The sequence below is a fragment of the Prionailurus bengalensis genome, chromosome C1 (assembly GCF_016509475.1).
Source record: "Prionailurus bengalensis isolate Pbe53 chromosome C1, Fcat_Pben_1.1_paternal_pri, whole genome shotgun sequence".
NCBI lineage: Eukaryota > Metazoa > Chordata > Mammalia > Carnivora > Felidae > Prionailurus > Prionailurus bengalensis.
This window is the reverse complement of record NC_057345.1, coordinates 122,317,792-122,338,253: the sequence shown is the minus strand read 5'-3', so window position 1 is coordinate 122,338,253 and position 20,462 is coordinate 122,317,792. Positions and strand designations below refer to the sequence as shown.

Below are 20,462 nucleotides of genomic sequence, written 5' to 3'. Positions count from 1 at the left end.
TTAAACTATTATTAAGTCTCCATAACTGGTTCTGCTAACAGATCCTTTAGCCTTTGTACACCATCTCCAAGACATTTATAAAACACACTATCTGGAAGAAATCCAATAAAGTAGGGCCCGTATGTCAACTTGATCATTGTTCTTTAGAAATGCTTATGGAAAGTTAATGTATTTTTCTTCCTTTCTCTCATTTGAAAAATGAGTTACAATAATCTCGTATGAACAGTTTTAAATCGTGTTTCATGTTTTCAGTGCATTAGAGAACTTTTCATTTGAAATTTTACAAAGGAAAATGGCATTATACTTTCAGGTTTCTTATCAAGGATTAACAGATACTTTCAGGCTTCTTATCAAGGATTAACAGAAATTTTAATAGGCAACCTAGGTCTTTTCCAAAATTTTGAAATAGTAAGTGCGAAAGCTAAAATTTCTACCACATGGTCAATTGCTCTTGTTTTGGTCCAATGTGTTGGTATTTACAGGGATGAAGAACCAGGAGGCCAGCTGGTTACAGATAAGTTCCACATTGACTGGGATTCAGTACTTGTTGACACAGATAATGTTATCACGGCACGATTTGATGGCAGAGGAAGTGGATTCCAGGGCCTGAAAATTCTGCAGGAGATTCATCGAAGGTTAGGTTCAGTGGAAGTAAAGGACCAAATAGCAGCTGTGAAGTAAGTGGGTCCGCATTTTCCTACTGTTTTTCCTTTAATGACAGAAGCTAGGTATATGATACATTACCTCTGAATCATGTACTTTAGTACAGCAATCTGTACTTTAGTGAATAGACAATTTTCTAAGTTAGTCATATAGACTTCCATTCATTTCTTCAAGTACTTTTCACTCATCACAGGTAATAAAACAATTATCGAACTTCCGCCTCCTTGGAATTAAAATTCACTTTAGATTTATAAAAATTGGAGCAACCTTAATTAAACCACTCTAATATTTATTTACAATAACCTACAAAGTCTATTATTTCCCAGTTAACTATAATTCTTGAACTTTCACAGACACCATTCCCCCCCTGGCAGGAGTGACCTAGAAAACTAGTAGGTTCTCTAAACCAGTACACAGAAACTGGCTGGGATATTGTCAAAATGTAGATCTGTAGGCCTGAAATGGGGTCCCCAATTCAGCATTTGTATCTTCCTACCAGGTGATGACCAAACAACTGGACCATCACTTAGAGTAGCAAGATAAAGCTCCAACCACTAAAGTATTTCTGGTTTGACTTCTGGGTTTTGTGTGTACATTTGCATGTGTGTGGGTGCCAAAAATGAATTCCCATGCATGTTTAACTCAAGAAAATATAACGGTTTTTTTTTCCTCATTGCAGATTTCTACTGAAACAGCCATACATTGATTCCAAAAGATTAAGCATTTTTGGAAAGGTAAATAGAAATGTTATGCATATGTATATAAGCACAGATTTACATATGTGTATTATACATATATAGGTATATACATATGTTTATACATGTGTGCATGTGTATGTGTGCATATATAATTTCCCCATTTTACTATAATCTCTCTGTACCATTCTTTAAAATGTAATATTATAATTAATACTATATACATTCAGTCATTTATTAATCCAGCAATTATCTATAATCCAATTGGTGCTGGTATTATAAGTAGAGCAGCAACTAAACAACAACAAAATCTATTTTTGTAAAGCAGATCTTCTAGAAAGAAGAACTTGATAAACACATAAATGCAAAACATGGTTTCATATAGCATGGACAAGTCTTACAAGGAAACCAAAAAACAAAAAAAGTCGACACAAGTTAACTCTAGAAAGGGCTAATGTTCTTAGATTAAGGGGTCAAGTAAGGCCCCTTGGATTAAGTGATATTTAGGCTGATACCTGAATAACAAAAGGGAGCCAATTGTACCAATCTCTTGAGGCAGGGTGTTCTCTATAGAAGGATCAAGTACCACAGCCTTAGGGATGACTTACATGGCTCAGAAACTGAAAGAGGACCAATATTCATAATTAGGTCTTTGTGGTGTTTTCTGTGTGATATTTACTTCTCATTGCAGTAATTTTACGTCAGGTCCAATATCATTTTCACAGTGTTGATAGAGACTCCACATAGATACTACTCACTGAGCACCTAGTTTATGCATATCACTAGGCTAGACACTATACAGGTACTAAAATGAAAGGAAGGAGGTCTAGTACTATTTTAGTTTGGAGACAAAGAAAATTATTGGTGTTCATGGATTTAAATATAAAACAAGTTTTACTATCCATAAGTGAACTCAGAGATACAGGACCAGAATAACCGACAGTTTCACTGGGCGTAAATTTTTGTGGTATTCACTGACAAATAGGTATATGGAAAGCTATTTAACAAATGAGTAAATTGTAAATCAGCCCAAACCACCACCACTCTCCCCTGACTTCAGATACCTGCAGCGTACCATGTCTTTGCTTTATTGTATTCTTGCCCTTCACAATATTCAAGAGATTGACAGGGACAATGCTTCTCTGACACAAGTACAAATAAATAAATGAAAACCTACCCCTATACATTATTTAATATTGATTTTATTTTTGAGAGAGAGAGAGACAGAGCATGAGTGGGGGAGGGGCAGAGAGCGAGGGTGACACAGAATCTGAATCAGGCTCCACACTCCATGCTGTCAGCACAGAGGTCAATGCGGGGCTGGAAAAGCAAGAACCCGTGAATTCATTACCTCAGCCAAAGTTGGGTGCTTAACGAACTGAGTCACCCAGGCGACTCCCCCCTCATCATTACTAAGAAAGATATTAGCAAAATAATGGAAATGTCTAAGAAAGTGATCATTCCAAAGAAATGGAAACTCTCAACAAATTAACAAGCGCACAGTGAAGACTTATCACATGCGAGAGCATGGATGAACCTTGAGGACACTGTGCTCAGTGAAGTGAACCATAGAGTGACAAATACTGTGTGGTCCCACTTACATAAAATATCTAGAGTAGTCAATTTCATGAAGACAGAGAGCGGAATGGTGATTACCAAGGGCTAGGTGGAGGGGAAACATAAAGTTTGTTGCTTAATAGGTAATGGGATCTCAGATTTGGAAAATGAAAAAGTTGTGGAGATTTGTTTCACAATACAGACACTAGACAAGACACAATACACTACACACTACTGAACTGTGCACCTAAAAGTGGTTAAGTTGGTAATACTATATTAGGTGTTTGTTACCACATACACAGCGCATAAAATTGACAACATTTTACTCTTTAATGGTCCTGAGATATGTAATAATTTACAAAGGACTTATGGAAATTTAGATTCAAAAGGTTGTAAAATGCCTTATAGAAAAAGTCAAACATAAATTGGATAGTGAAAGTCATTCATCAAGTAGAGGACAAGGAGAAGGCTCTCAGGTAAATGTTCAAAGAACATGAAATAAAATAATTGACTATAATTAAGGCTCATATAAAGGAATGAAAAGTGACAAAACCAAAAGGAAGTCTTGGCACAGACCTTAGAAAGTCCTTCATATTAACTAGAAAGCTGAGTGCTAGTCTATAAACAGGAAGAAATAAAGCTCTAAGCCTCAGATTTAGAAGTTTAAAATCCCGTATTTATCATTTTATTAGGGGGCTGATGAACCTCAGGGTAATTGACAGTCTAAATCTATGAAAGACTGACATAGGATATAAACAAAGAAATATAATTAGATTTTAAATGGAAAAAAAATGTTCCATTTCCAATTAACCAAATATGCCTATGTGACTGAATTATAATTTAGAAGGTGGCTTTCTGAGCATACAAAGGAACATTGTTAGCTTCAAGACTCTTAAGTCTTGTAATTTTTTTTTCTTGGAATGTACTTGTTTTGTTTCCATATCAAATAAAACAATCCTAAACTCATAAAATTGCCTGGGGTCTAATCATCTTGGTTTTCTGGAATTAGATTGTAAACATATCTGGGGCTGTTTCTTTCTCTGTTGGAAAATTTTAATTAATATTTAAATAGATTTAATCAATACAAGACTATCAAGATTTTTCCATTTCTTCTGAAGTCAGTTTTAGTACTTTTAAAATAATTGTTTCCATTTCATATATGTTTAAAGACTATTTTTAAAGCATAGTATATACTGTCTTACTATACGTTTAATCATTTCACTGTGGTGATAAGGTCTCATTTGACTCCCAGTTTGGTTTATTAGTGCCTTTCTGCCTTTGCTTGTCTTAGGTTGCATGCACACTCTCTCTTACTTGCTCTTTTCTCCCTGCTTGACTCCCTTCCATCCCCCATCCCACCTCCTTTTTTAATGAACCTTATTTTGGCTTAGCTGTTCTCATCTTTGTATTCGATTTCCCTAATTTCTGCCCTTACCATCATTATTTTCTTTCTTCTACTTTTTAAATCTATTTTGTTCTTAAATTATTGAGTTGAATGTCTAGCTTATTAACTTTCAGCAGTCTTCCTTTCATTTGAGTCACAAAATCCCTTTGCATTAGTCCCTCAGGTTTTTCCCACCAGTGCCAATAGGTGGCTATCCCCAGAACCTAACCTAACCTTACATAATGTGTCATAATTTTAATGTTCATTCTATCAAGAAATTATATCTAAATGTTAATGGTAAGAAAACTTCTAGAAAAAAATTTCTCGCTTATATGTTAAAAAAAAAGAAAAAGACTAACTATATGAATTGAAAATGGATGGCAAAATTCAAAACCTGTAAACATGATACATAGAATGGATGTTGCTATGATTACCAGGCTACATCAATGGGGAATAAAATTAATTCATTCCATAAACATTTATCAAGTGTGTACTATGTGCCTAGTATGTCTGAATATGCTGGACATACAGCAGTCACAAAAACAAACAAGCTTTCTTGAATTTCTAGTTCAGTGAGTAAAGATAAATAAAAGACAACTTACTTAGTACAATATATGAAATGTCAGTTAATGATAGGACAATTCAGAAAAATAAAGCAGAGAGGCAGATAGGTGGCCCAAGATAAAGATAAGGTAGCAATTTTCATTCATAAGACAGGAAAGATTTCACTAGGAAATCATGTTTGATCTAAGTCAGGGAAATTTGAGGACGCAAGAAACACAGATATCTAGGAACAAAAAATATATATATATAAAGAAAGAAAAAGAAAAGTATAAACACAGGAATATGGAAACTTGTTAAAACTTTACTTAGGGAGGGAATTATTTAAAGCTATAAAATATTCTCCATTGGGATAGGTCTTGTTACTAACATGGAGTCACTTCTAAAAGGTTGAAGCTTTTAATATATAGAATATGAAGGAAACAATCAAGGCAGAATTGTAAGAATTGTGATAAAATTTGTGATCACATTAAACAAATTAAGATTTAATGCAAAATAAAACTGCAATAAACTGTTACTCCTAACGTACAGTATTTTTATTTCAAATTAATTCATTGTGTACTATAAGTGATATGTGGTTTACAAAGAATCACGAATCTAAGGATAGGAAATATCTTTTTGTTGTTAATTTTTTTATTCTTTATTTTTGAGAGAGCAAGGAGCAAGCACAAGTGGGGGAGGGGCAGAGAGCGAGAGAAAGAGAGAGAGAGAGAGAGAGAGAGAGAGACACACACACACACACACACACGCACACAGAATCCCAAGCAGGCTCCAGGCTCTGAGCTATCAGCACAGAGCTTGATGCAGGGGTCAAACCCAAGAGTCCTGAGATCATGACCTGGGCTGAAGTCAGATGCTTAACTGACTGAGCCATCCAGGCGTCCCAGGAAATATCTTTTTTTTAAAATTCTATCAGTATATCTTTTTGACTATTCATGAACTCTGTCAGGAATACTCAAAAAACTCAATGATTATCTTAAAACACAAGGCACATGAAAATGTTAGTCCTCAGTAAAATGGTATTACAGACTCTACTGCCTGCTCCTCTAAGTCCATCTACCTATTAGATTCAGTTTCTTCCACTATGGGTATATCGTTTTTAACATAAAAAAAAAAAAAAAAAAAACTCAGGCAACATTTCTATACTTTAAATGCACCGGACAACAACTTATAAAAGATAGATTCTAATGCTAAAATGCTTTGCAAATGGAAAGGACATAACGAATGGAAAAATACGATCACTGAGAAACCAATGAAATGACAGCACAACTGAACAGAACAGCCTAAGTATTAACTACTTTTGATCTATAGCAAATAAAAAACACCCCCTATTTGATTAAATCAATATGATGACCCACATTTTCTGGCATCTTCCTGATAGATAGTTGTTCTGATAATTAAAGTTATAATACTGTATCCAGCTAGAACTTATATCTGATTTCCACCCTCTTCCAGAATGTATTTTCTCAGAACTCTTTTATGATCTATTCTTGCATTCAGTGAATAAATATAAAATGGCAGAGAGGAAGGTGAGCAATTAAAATTTAATTTATTCTAACGCCTCCCAGTGTTTATTTTTCTTTTAAAAATAGAAGTTATTTTGTTGAAATAAATCAAATTAAAGCAGTATTTTGGGGTTAGGTTTTTGAATGCTATAAAGAGAATTTTATTTAACAGCTTTCACTATCATTAAGTCTTTTTATTTAAATACTTTTTTTTTTTAATTTTTTTTTCAACGTTTATTTATTTTTGGGACAGAGAGACAGAGCATGAACGGGGGAGGGACAGAGAGAGAGGGAGACACAGAACTGGAAACAGGCTCCAGGCTCTGAGCCATCAGCCCAGAGCCTGACATGGGGCTCGAACTCACGGACCGCGAGATCGTGACCTGGCTGAAGTCGGCCGCTTAACCGACTGCGCCACCCAGGCGCCCCATCACTATCATTAAGTCTTAAAGAGTATTTAGCTTCATTAATCTCAAATTTTCATGTAAAAAGTGGTAAAATGTAACTCTTTGGGCAGCAACAATGATTTACAGCCCTGGTTTCACTTTAGAATCACACGGAAAACCCTACAGCCCATTCTCCACAGATTGAACTGTTTTCGAGAACATTGATATATATGTTTAAATCTCCACTGGTGTAGGGAATGCTGATTGAAGCTAGGGAGATGTTTGGGCAGGGATATTCAAAATTATTATTGAAAATGTGGAGCAACAGCCTAGGCATCCCCTGGAATCCACTGAATTAGAATAGGCATTTTAACAAGATCTCCAAGTGATTTGAATGAACTTTCGAATTGAAAGGCATTGTTCTGGAATCTGCCCCTTCTCTGGAAGACACCATTCTATTTAATTCCTGGAGAGAATCAGACTGAGATTTATGTGAAATGGGAGTAAAAAACAAACAAAAAGCATAATACCAATTTATTAATTTATATTAGTAAATTGTGATGTATAGCTGTTCTGTGGATTGGAATATTCACCCATTCTCTCAAAGTAGTCAGGTTATATAAACAACCAAATTATTATCAATTGAAAGTCTGCTGTAATTCCATTGTGGAACTAGAACCAGAAAAGTTATCAACAGAGGTGTGCATCAACTGAGATACATTTTTCACTGTGGAAACAGTGTTGCCCCATGGGACATACTTGAAACCTCTTGGGTTGCAACATCTTGGTCTTACCTCCCTGATCAAGAACAAGGAACAATATACTGGAAAAGCTCCCTTTAAGGACAGAACTTTTAGGGGTTTTCTACACTTTTGCTCTATAATAGTTGCTTACTTACTTGCTTTGCAGAACTCCTCCCATCCCTGCATATTTCTGAAGGGGAGAATATGCCATCCCAGAAAATGCCTCTTTGGCATAAGGATTATTTTGAGCTGATTCTTTTAAAAAACAGCAGACACAGGAGAAGCTTTGGAAACAGAAGTTACTCTTTTGTAAGAGACATTTACATTTATAAAGGAAATCTCTGTTTGTGTCTCCCTCCCTGAACCAGGATGAGACGATTGACTCTAAATCATAAAGAAACCCTTATTAACAGAAGGCACTGACTGCAAATCAGACTTAAATCTGCCTAACCAACCTTATCCTTGTTTATAGTTCTTTTCCTGGTAACCTCCCTTAACAGCTCCCTCCAACATCTATCTTTCTTTCTTTCTTTTTCTTTTTTAATGTTTATTTATTTTAAAAGAGAGAAAATGTGTATGAGTGTGGGGGGGGAGATGGGGGGGGGAGGGAGGGAGAGAGAGAAGGAGAGGGAGAGAAACAAAGAGAGAATGCCAGGCAAGCTCGGTGCTGTCAGTCCAGAGCCTGATGTGGGGCTCAATCTCAGGAACCAAACGATGAGATCATGACCTGAGCCAAAATCAAAAGTCCTGTGCTTAACTGACTGAGCCACCCAGGCACCCCACGCTCAACATCTTTCTTTTGCCTTTGGCTAAAGATGGTATTTAAGGTGGTGGCTTGGGCCATTTTTAAGGAGTTATTCAGTTTCACTGGGTATCTCCCATGTGTACATGAGGTATGCATGTCAATAAACATTTTTTCTCTTTTTTTCCTTTTTTTTTTTTGAGAGAGAGAGAGAGGGAAAGAGGGCACACAAGAGGCAGAAGAAGAGAGAGAGAGAATCCCAAGCAATATGCCCAGTTCAATTCCACGACTGTGAGATCATGACCTGAGCCGAAATCAAAAGTTGGACATTCAACTGAGCCACACAGGCACCCCCCCCAATTGTTTTTTTCTCTTAATAATCTTTTATTACAAGGCATCAGCAATGAATTCAGAGGATTGAGGGAAATTGTTCTTCTTTTCCACTTCTTTCTTTATATGTGTTAACACTCTTAAGCCTACTACTTCTGAATTTTGCTGACCTAAGGATAGTTTTATATCTTACAAAAAGAATGAGTAAAGGCACTCTGTGATGGCTTACGTCTATAAAGGATAATTTTACATCCCTTAGTTCCCAATTGTTGAAGCTTTGCTCAAGCTTCTGGGTACTAGCCAACTAATCTAGGACAAAACGGACATGGGCAAAGGATGAAAAATCATTTTCCCTCTACCCTTCTGAACTCTTGTCTGAGACCCCTGTAATAAAAGACAGATCCACAAGAGAAAAACAACAGAAGTTTATTGACATGTACACCTCACGCATGTATACATGGGACATACCCGGGTAAAGTGAGTAACTCTCTCAGGTGAGTTTAGAATTCAGGCTTACATACGATCTTAATAGGGAAAGGGGAGCGGGATATAGGCCTTTGAGGAGACTGATTATTAGCAAAGATGAATGGGCCCTTAGAAGAACAGATAGGAAATGTGATACTTTGTGACTATCTCTCCAGGTGTGTTGTGGACTTCTAGTGACAAGAGTCAATCTTCCTTAGTTGATGACACTCCCAGGAAGGGGATCTATGACAATTGAGTTCTTTCTGGAGGATCTGTCTTTAGGCAGGTAGCGGGAGTTCAGAGAAAGGCTTTCCCTGTCATTTGTTATTCTCCAAGTGCCTGCAGCTCAAAATAATCAATAGGCAAAGTGGCGTATTTTGGGGTGGCATATTCTGCTACTCTTTGTTCTCTCAGATACTCCGGTAATCTCTGACTGCATTTAGGACTTTGATGTCAATCATCCCAACTTTTAAATAGTCCAAATAAGCATAAATGAGATTCTGTATTTCACATCTCAAGAATTTAGTGAAGATAGCAGATTACTATTGCATAGGACAACACTAATATCATCTGGTAATCTTTAAAGTAGACCTCATCATGAGCGAATTACATTAGATTTTCTGAGGCTAAGGCCTGGGTATTCATTGTTTTTGTATCTCCCAGGATACTCTGATATCTAGCAAGATGAAGAACACTGCTCGGAGTACAGCTAAAAATTAATTTATAAAATGAATATATAACTCAGTAGGTCATTCCCCTTAGCCCAAATCTATTAAATTGTTAAAATCTCTTCTGGAATTTTCCTGGACAAATCATGGACTACAAAAGAAAACTGGACATCTTGATTTTTTTTTTAAGAATTTAAATTAGTTCAGGGTGCCCGAGTGGCTCAGTCGGTTAAGCGGCCAACCTCGGCTCAGGTCATGATCTCACGGTCCGTAAGTTCGAGCCCTGCGTCGGGTTCTGTGCTGACAGCTCAGAACCTGGAGCCTGTTTCAGATTCTGTGTCTCCCTCTCTCTGACCCTCCCCCGTTCATGCTCTGTCTCTCTCTGTCTCAAAAATAAATAAACGTTAAAAAAAATTTTTAATAATAAAAAAAGAATTTAAATTAGTTCAAAAGCTTTGCAGGAGGACATTTAAAAATTAAATTTGAAAAATAATCCAACTCACGTAACTAGTAATATTATTTATCAATCTCATTTCATTCAAATAGTGAATTGTGTGGGACTGAAAGCAGAATCTGTATTTGTGAAAATAGATTATAAATATTTAATTCTTATTTCCTATTTCTACATAAACATCATTTTTAAATATTTCACTAAATATATGTAATTTGCTGAAAATGATGTACGAGTTAATAAGGGCTATATTTCCCTAGCTTTGAATGAATTGGAGTTGTTCCCAAATATACTACATGAGATGAGAGAGCAAACATTGGACACTGGTGATATATAATTAATTTTATATTTTCCCTAAAGTTATTAAAATATCTTGTTAAAAATTTAAATTATTTTCCTTTTTCAGCTGTACAAAGTGTATCTTACTGTATTCTTCCCTCAAGTCTGAGACATGAGAAGACATTCTGTTAGCCATATTACCAAATAGTGATCAAAAGCTAAAATTATCTCCAGGGATAAGTGATGCACGTGCGCGCGCGCGCACGCACACACACACACACACACACACACACCACACGCGTTATTATTATTATTGTTTTTTAATTTTGCCAGGGGTATGGTGGCTATATTGCATCAATGATCTTAAAATCAGATGAAAAGCTTTTTAAATGTGGATCAGTGATTGCACCCATCACAGACTTGAAGTTGTATGGTGAGTACTTCCTACAAATTGACCTAATGTATTGATTTGTAAAAAAAAAAAAAAAAAAAAAAGAAAGAAAGAAAATCCCAATGCAGAAGAGCTCAGTTGTTGACCTCACTTATTGTGTGCTATCAGAGATGTTTTCAGCTGTTTATCACCTCACTGATTCAATCAATTTTACTGGAACATATGAAATGTAGAAATCAAATAATGAAATAAGCTAGTCAAATGATTTTTAAATTCTAAAATTTCTGTTTTCTTGGGTCACAGCCTCAGCATTCTCTGAAAGATATCTTGGTATGCCATCTAGGGAAGAAAGCACATACCAGGTAACAAAATTTAAAATAATCAAGAAAGAGTATACTTGTTCTAAAAATTCAGTCAAATTACAAATATAAGTAGATCTATATAGAGATATTTGTGCTTTCCTTATAGGCATCCAGTGTCCTCCATAATATTCATGGCTTAAAAGAAGAAAATATATTAATAATTCATGGGACTGCTGACAGTAAGTATCGTATTTGCTGCTACTGCTTGATGGGGTCTGACCTTGAACAAAGGGGTACATCTATGAACTTACTTACAAAGGACCCTGTAAACTTTCTGAAGGTGATAGCAGAGGATAGCGGCACAAAGAAGTCAATTTGTGATAGGGAGTAGGAAGAAGCAAGTCAAGACCAAGAGGAAAGGAAGTTGTGAGTCTCAATGACAACACCATCCAATAAAACTTTCTGGGATGATGGAAATGTTCTGTACTTATGCTGTGGAACACTACAGCCACCAGCCACATATGGCTCTTGAGCACTTGAAATGTGTTTAATATGATCAGGAACTGAATTTTAAATTGTTTAATTCTAATTAATTAAAAATTTAATAACCACATATGGCTGGTGACTGCCACTGTGGCGTTACTCAGCACACTTCAAATGGAAACTAGCCGAGAAAACAACAGGATAGCAAAAAGATGCCAGCACTGAGATAAAATTCTGATGAGATCACTCATTTAAAGTTAACACAAAAAACTTTCTAAAGAGCCCTTTTATATCACTTCTCCTTTTTTCATCACTTTAAACACTGGATATGGATGTGATTGATATTACTAGTAATAAATATAATTTTATATTCTCTTTGAAGTGTTTAGGGTTCAAAGAATTTATATATATATTTATTATTTTATGTGATACTTTACAACAGAAGGCTGAGTATTTATAGCTCCATTCACAGATGAGAAAAATCAATTTCAAGGAGGAAACTGATTTAACAACGGCTGTGTGGCTCGTGAGCAGAGTCAAAGCCTTGAATCAGTATTTCCTAACACCTGAACTTGATTTTGTTGGTCTACCCTGCCCTGACTCTGTAGTTTTACCCTAATTTACAGACAATATCCCTAAAAAGGTCTTATAGCAAAGACTATATAAGCTGTTTACCTTAACTTAAAGTATTCCAGGACATGATTAGAGTGTAGATCAATACTGATGTATGTATGTGTGTGTGTGTGTGTGTGTGTGTGTGTACGCATATATATACACACACACATGTGTTTATATATATATATATACACACACACACACGTATATGTATATAAATACACAGTCTACAGCATGTAACGTATGTGTATATAGTGTGTATATATAGTGTATACTTCAAATACACACACCACATATAATGTATTATTCACTACATAAATTTACATAGTGTGTGTATATTTGAATAAACAGGTAAATGGACGAGAAGAAACAAATCACCCTTAGGTGTGATTCCAAATAATTTATGTAGGTACACTCCCTCAAGGAAGCAAAGCTTAACTCTCCTCCCTTACCCCTTAAGAATGGGTTGTACTTAGTGATTTGCTTCTAAAGAGTACTGTACGGAAAAGGGGGAAAAGAGTGACTTTATAATAGAGAAACTCAATAAATAACATCTCAGCCAGGTGATCAAGGTTAACATCTCAGCCAGGTGATCAAGTAACATTGATGATATGCACCTTTGACATCACTTCATGAGAAAGGCATTCTCTATGGTCTTGTCCCAAAAACCCATTACCTCAGTCTACCCACGAGAAAAACATTAGACAAACCCAAATGAGGTATATTTGCCAAACATTTGACCTGTACTCCTCAGAATTGTCAAGGTCATCAAAAACAAGTCTGACGATTTCCCATAGATCAGAAGAGGTTAAGGAGTCATGATATCTAAATGTTTCTTAATTGTAACAAATGGGCCATAATAATGTGAGATGTTAACAATAGGAGGATTTGGGTAAGGGACATACATGGACTCTCTGTATGGTCTTTTCAACTTTTCTGAAAATCTGCAACAATTATAAAATTTTAAAAAATACTTAGATGATCTCATACCTGTGTTGGGTTAAATATAGGAAAAAGAGGATAAACATTTTGAGACATTAGAATCTTATTCTAAGGTATTAAGATCTTACATGTATATTAATAGTGGCAACAAAAAATAGAAATCAACTGTTGAGTATATGTCAGAAAATATGCCAAAAGCTTTTAAGATTACACTATCCTTTTTTCACAAAAATGTTGCATAACAGGTATTATTACTCTTAACTGATTGGGGAAGTAAATATTATGGAATGTATCTAACCTGCCAAATATCACACAACTACTAATTCATAGAAAGGGGGTTTGAATCTGTCATGAAGGCTCCTTTTCATTGTGCTCTGAAGCATCAGTTGTGAGACTAAGTTCTCTTGGGTGTTAAATTATTTTACATCTGATCATTACCCTAGAATGTATTAGTGCTCTCCAAATGTCTCTGTCAATGTGTTGCAGCTATTAAAGAAAATCATGTTCTTCCTGTCTGACTCAGCCATGGATCTGGGTTTTCACCCCACTGATAAAATGCTAGCAGAGGTTCAGCACTGGCCACTTCAGAGGAAAAGCACCTGTGTGTGCATGCACACACGTGCGCACACACACACACTCTCTCTCTCTCTCTCTCTCTCTCTCTCACACACACACACACACACACACACACACACACACACACTTATACACCCACCACATACATACACCTCATAAGGGCCTGGTGGATTATAGGTGCTCAATGGCATTGTAATAGTACTATTATTAATATTATCCCCCAAAACTATCAACAAATTAGTTCACAAAGACAATCAGACCCTTAATACTCCTGTTTTAGGATGGGGGCTAGTGATAAATTCCAACAGGATTCACACCAGAAACTAAACAAAAAAAAAAAAAATCTAACTGGAAGATATATTTGTACATTTATCTTCTCAGCTGAATCCATACAGTGAAATGACAGAGTCCTTTTCAAACTTTTTTTTCGATAATAAACAACTGAGCTCTGTTAGGGATCGTTTTACCTCAATCATTGTCGCCCCCCCCCCCCCATCAGCATTTCTCATAACTCTTACATTTACAGGGCAATTTTCAAACTTACTTAGAAGTAACATGATGGGGCGCCTGGGTGGCTCAGTCAGTTAAGCGACTGACTGCGGCTCGGGTCATGATCTCGCTGTTCATGAGTTCGAGCTCCTCATTAGGCTCTGTGCTGACAGCTTGGAGCCTGGAGCCTGCTTGGGATTATGTGTCTCCTTCTCTCTCTGCCCCTCCCTCACTCACACTTTGTCTCTCTCTCCTTCAAAAGTAAATAAACATTAAAAAAAATTAAAAAAAGAAAAGAAGTAACATGGCCTTAACAGAAGACCATGGGGGAGGGGAAGGAAAAAAAAAAGTTAGGGAGGGAGCCAAACCATAAGAGACTCTTAAAAACTGAGGGTTGATGGGGGAGGGGAGGGTGGGTCATGGGTATTGAGGAGGGCACCTGTTGGGATGAGCACTGGGTGTTGTATGGAAACCAATTTGACAATAAATTTAATATTAAAAAAAAAAGAAGTAACATGGTAATACTCTAAGTACAAAAGGAAGAAGTTGAAAAAGATCTTGGGTAGATTTTAAAAAGATTTAAATGATCTTTTGGAATCTTTTATTGTCTGCTATGTAATAGGATTAAGCAGCATCATAGAATTAGAGCAATGAAGAAGATTAAACTATTTAAGTCCAACCTAGTTTGATAAAGACACTTAAAGGTTAGCTTAAAAGTTATTTAAAGAAATTTAAAGATTTACAAAGTATAGGAATAAATAGCCAGGCAGCATCTGAGCCAAGTGCTGCACAAAGAGGTTTGAGTGATCCATCTGTCTTCAGAGCTAGTTAGGGCAATTTACACAGCCCCAATCTACTGTGCCGTGTATTTCAGAGTTTTGGACCTCAGGTTCAGGCAGAGAGGGAAGACAGAAGGAAACAGGAGAAACCTGTATGATCCCCATTAAATACTGAGTCCTTCAATAATGAGATGTGGAGTCTAATTTCTCAACATGGAATAATTTTTTCCAATTTAAAATAAAACAAAATGTCAGTATCTGACAGAGACTGGGCCCCAGTAATCCTCAGAGAGGAACGGAAAGATGGTTTGCTATATTATCATACAGATAGATATTCAGTGTGTTAAATAGTTGTAATGATATAACATATTTGAACAATTAGAAATAGACAAATGATAAAGTAAATTTAACTACTATCCTTTACAATAAGTACAGCCTCAGTAGTAGCTCCTGTGTCAATCTATTTTTTTGTAATGCTTAGTATTTTTTTTTCCATAAACCTCAAAGTTTTATCAGCATCGTATCTTACTGGCTTTTGAGTTGATGTGCAATGTATGTGAGGTAACATAATCTCTTTAAAAAATGATTTAAAACGTTCTGATCCTAACAAATGTATTTCCATTGAATAATATATTTTAATTTCTTACAGCAAAAGTCCATTTCCAGCATTCAGCAGAATTAATCAAACATCTAATAAAAGCTGGAGTGAATTATACTATGCAGGTAAGCCACTTTTTCACAAGACTGTTTTCCTACCTTGGTTTTTTAGTTATGGGATACAGAACACAGCTTCTGTACTACTCTGTCTCCCATGCTATTATTTTTAACTGTGATTTTTACGTATCAAAGATTGTGGGCTGTTTTCCCGTTACCATGCTGAGAAGGTAGATCAGCTCATGCTTGATAACTAAATTGAATAAACTTCCAAAAGCATCTTTTTCCTCTCAGACTTTTATCTCTATCATGAATAATGAATTGTCCTAAAGACTTAATGTTCTATTTCCCTTCTAGTCCCTCTATCATCCTTTATTACATGCGCAACCACATATAGTAAATGGTATCAAAGACTTACTTTATAGCGATCACTAGGCTAGATGGATCAATACGACAGATCTTACACCTTTAAGGAACTTTCAGTCTGAGGGAGGAGTCACAGAAGGGGGAAAAGAAGTGATTTTCATTTTTCAGCATTTTAAAGAACCAAAAGTAGTTCAACATTTCTACAACGCATGTACTAGCGTTAGGATGATGACCCACGGAGATGTAGAGATAGACAGATGGTAGGTCATGCCACAATACGAAGGAGTAGGAGGCTTACTTAGTCATACTTAGATACTTGCTTCAGCAGCACATATACTGAAACTGGAACAATACAGAGAAGATTGGTAGGGCCCCTGCACAAAGATGGCATGCAAATTCATGAAGCATCCTATATTTTTTGTATGAAACTGTTGAATTACTGTGCTGTGCATCTGAAACCAACATAATACTGTAAGTCAACTGGAATTAAAATAAAAACTTGAACATATTAAAAAAGTAAAAAATAAGTGATGTCATGTTAAAAGTAATAAAAAGTTTAAAAAATAAAAAAAAATAAAAACTTTACACCCAGGAATTGACAAATATTTGTATTTGTAATTTTAGAAAAATTACTAATGTCTTTTATATTGGAGGGGTCACGGTCAAAATAAAATTTGTACCGGACAAGATTAAACAGACAAGGAAGACTTTATTTAAGACTATTGCAAAAGGGGAGAGAAATTAAATCTTTTGAAATAGAGGGCTGGAGAGTATTTAATAACTGAGGTGGAGGGAATCATAGGCTATCTGTGTGTGGTAATTCACCTTACCAAAAGGAAAAGTAAACTTTGTTTATGACAAAAGGTAGTTTTACAACTTGGAGGAGGGTTTATCCCCTTCAGTATTTACATTTAGGAGAAATGGCTTTTAGGTCCTTGAGAAGGACATTTCCTAAATTGTAAAAGTGGCACTACTGAAGAAGATTTACATACAAAGGGACAGAAAATTTACAAAATTGCGAGTTTTCTAGAGTGAATGCTCTAAAGAAAAGAAAGGCCCTATAGTTGGGAAGAAACTTTAAAATTTAGTCAAGCTGAGGGGAATGTTAGTGTTGTCTTAGCCAACACGAACACAGAGAGCTCTACTTTTTTTGACCAATGAATTTTAATTTAAATACATAGAAAATTGTATTTTATCTCAATTATTACCATGGGATTATAATTACAAAAAGAAAAGCTGGGCACAAAGAACTCAAGAGTTAAATTAGGTTAGATTTTGGTCAGATATTACTTTCCAAAGTTCCCTTGCCATTGGGCTAAAGGAATGAATTCTGAGGGACAGTATCTATTTGGTAACTTTAAATCTCTTCCTCCCTCAATATCTTAGATCTACCCAGATGAAGGTCATAACATATCTGAGAAGAGCAAGTATCACCTCTACAGCACAATCCTCAGATTCTTCAGTGATTGTTTAAAGGAAGAAATACCCGTGTTACCACAGGAACCAGAAGAAGATGAATAACGGACCCTATTTATATAGAACTGAAGGGGATATTGAGGCTCAATGGAACCTAACCAAGAGACTGTAATATTGTACATGCTCCAGAATTCCAAGGGCAGCTTAAGGAGGTGACACTGGAACAGCACACTCAGAGACAATGAACTAGAATTTGAAACCAGATGTCGAAGTCTACTGTGTTGCTAAGGGTGCAGAACCTGTTTCTTTGTGTAAGGAAGGTCTAAGGGTTGGTTTCCTGGGAGAAATTAGTTTTGCATTAAAGTAGGAGTAGTGCATGTTTTCTTCTGTTATCCCCCTCTTTGTTCTGTAACTAGTTGCTCTCATTTTAATTTCAGTGGCCACCATCATCTTTGCATAGGATGCACACTTACTTATCAGTACCACACCCCTGATCTTTGATGGCTGAGCTGCAATCTAACACCTTACTGTATCTTTACAAGTGCAATTCCTTCATTGTCTATTATTATGCTTACGAAAATATTCAGTTAATAAAAAACAGAATATTTTATGTAATTTCTGTTTATAAAAAGACATTATTAAATGGGTCAAGGGTCATGTAGAAATACGGATGGATTTCAGCACCTTCCAAAGTTCAGCCAGTTATCAGTAGATACAGTATCTTTAAAACAACACACGAGTGTATGTCTCACAATATATAGACACACGTGTGCATATACAGTCAATAAATCTATCTTTACATGTTATTCATGCTACAAAGGATAAACTTCTGATGAATTACAAGAGATGCTCTTTTACAGGCTGTAATGGATGCTTTGTTTAATGAGCCAAATATGATGAAACATTTTTTCCAATTCAGACTCTAGCTGTTGCTTTCCTATAAATGTTTGGGTTGTGTTTGGTATCGTTTTTAGTGGTTACTAGTTTTCTAGTTGCAATTTAATTTTTTGAATATGATACCTTGTCACATGTAAATTAGATACTTAAATATTAAATTATAGTTTCTGATAAAGAAATTTTGTTAACAATGCAATGCCACTGAGTGCTATTTTGCTCTTTTGGTGGAGAAGGCTTTTTTTAAAACACTTGGTCCTTTTACTTCTCTCTCTCAATGCAGAATCAATTCTCATTTTCATTGTAAAAGCAAAGAGCTGGATTATTTCATTCGCCAGTTCCTATTAGTATTCTGTGCCTGCCCACTTCATCTGTTACTGTTTAATTTAAATCCTTCTGGTGAGAATTAGAAATGAAATATTTTTTATTCATTGGCCAAAAAGTTCACCAACAGCAGTGTTTGCTATTTGAGTTGAAGGCACAAATGCATTAATTCCTGTGCTGTATTGACTTGCAGTAGTAAGTAACTGAGAGTGTAAAATAAACTTGACTGTCTGAAGTCAAATTTAAGTCATGAGAATATTAAATTTGGTTACTAAAATCACTTTGGTGACTTAAGGGATCTTCTCAGATGTCTGAAAGTCTGTAATCAAGCTTAGAAGTTCAGATAATTCTAGGCAGCGTGCTATGTTTTTGTGGTTTCTCTCAAATTCCTCAGGACAGGCTGGATATCATGACATTAGAACACCAGGAGGAAACTTAAAGATGTCACAGAACTGCTCAGTAACCCTCCTGTTTGTTTAAAGGATCAACTCCAAAATCTGGGTATTTGGAAACGTAGAGATTGTTTTTTAGATATTCGACTTTTCTTCTGGATGCTATGGTATTGTGTCTTCACTGCTCCGCTGAATTCAGTTTAAAATGGGAAAGGCTCACTTTTCTGAGAGACCCATTTCAGGTCTTTTTCAAGAATAGTAAACACATTTTTTAAAAAAATAAGTTTTAATGTTTAAAAGGAAAGTTTTGCCTATTTTATTAAGATGGAAATTTCTTTTTAGGCTGATTTGAAGTCCAACTGAAGCTTTTTAATCAATATTTTAAATTTCAACCACTAGAGTTTTTTATGATGCAAATAATTATGTTGTCTGAAAGATGTGGTTTTATTGAATGTCTATTTGAGCAACATTTTAAAAGTATTTACCTTTTACTGTTCATCATTTCTCCTGTTTTATTACTATTATCAATGTTTATCTATTTTTCAATTAATTTAATACAGTTTCTAATGTGAAAGACATTTGTCTGGAACCCACTTTCACCTTAAAGGCTAAATGGACCTCCAGTGAAAACATACTGCTTAATAGGAAGGTGGACATTTTTCATCTCCCGTGATTCTTTGAGTTTTAATCACTGGGCTGCTTTAGAAAAGGGAGTGCTCACCGACATAGACACCAGTTATTAGAAGAATCATGTGACTGAACGTTCTCCTTGATACATTTGCCCTTGGTTACAATCCAACTATTTCACGTGTATTTGTGCATTCTATCTGCTTCCTAAAACTCCAGTAGCAGGCTTTTTAAGTGTGATTTGCCCCTTAAAGGTAAAAACCTCAAGACAAACTAAAAATTCTATAATAAAACAGGTAAGCAGTATCAAATCATCCACATAGATACACACATAACCTTTCAAAACTATGTTTTTAAATTTTTTTTTAATGTTCATTTATTTTTGAGAGAGATAGAGACAGAGCATGAGCGGGGGAGGGGCAGAGAGAGAGAGGGAGACACAGAATCGGAAGCAGGCTCCAGGCCCGGAGTGGTCAGCACAGAGCCTGACGCGGGGCTCGAACTCATGAGCCGTGAGATTGTGACCCGAGCCCAAGTCGGACACCTAACCGACTGAGCAACCCAGGCACCCCTCAAAACTATTTTTAAAAGAGAAAAGTGTTGTTTCTGTTACTTTTTGTGTTAATTGCCTCCATGGAGGTCTCTGATTCAACACCTAGACACTAAGGAGACCATGAGATCTGTTTGAATTTCCCTGGGAACTAAAGGAAGATACTCTTCAAAACGTGGGTCTTCGTTCACCCTGAGAGGGTGTCTTTTTGATTGGATACTTAGCATAGTAAT

At 35.9% G+C, this 20,462-nt stretch overlaps 1 protein-coding gene and 1 non-coding gene across 2 annotated transcripts in view; both read left to right on the top strand.

The window, feature by feature from the left end:
• The window catches only part of DPP10 (dipeptidyl peptidase like 10), a 640,613-nt gene extending 621,659 nt beyond the window's left edge, over window positions 1–18,954 (top strand). Inside the window, exons 20-26 of the mRNA XM_043576604.1 lie at window positions 483–677; window positions 1,343–1,397; window positions 10,763–10,862; window positions 11,124–11,182; window positions 11,289–11,361; window positions 15,656–15,729; window positions 17,413–18,954. Of these exons, the coding sequence (XP_043432539.1) occupies window positions 483–677; window positions 1,343–1,397; window positions 10,763–10,862; window positions 11,124–11,182; window positions 11,289–11,361; window positions 15,656–15,729; window positions 17,413–17,547 (691 nt within the window). The 3' untranslated portion in view covers window positions 17,548–18,954. The remainder of the gene's footprint in view (window positions 1–482; window positions 678–1,342; window positions 1,398–10,762; window positions 10,863–11,123; window positions 11,183–11,288; window positions 11,362–15,655; window positions 15,730–17,412) is intronic.
• Window positions 16,343–16,445, top strand: LOC122482248. Its single transcript, XR_006297053.1, has one exon. It is a non-coding gene; the product is annotated as a U6 spliceosomal RNA (small nuclear RNA).
• Window positions 18,955–20,462: the final 1,508 nt, after the last annotated feature.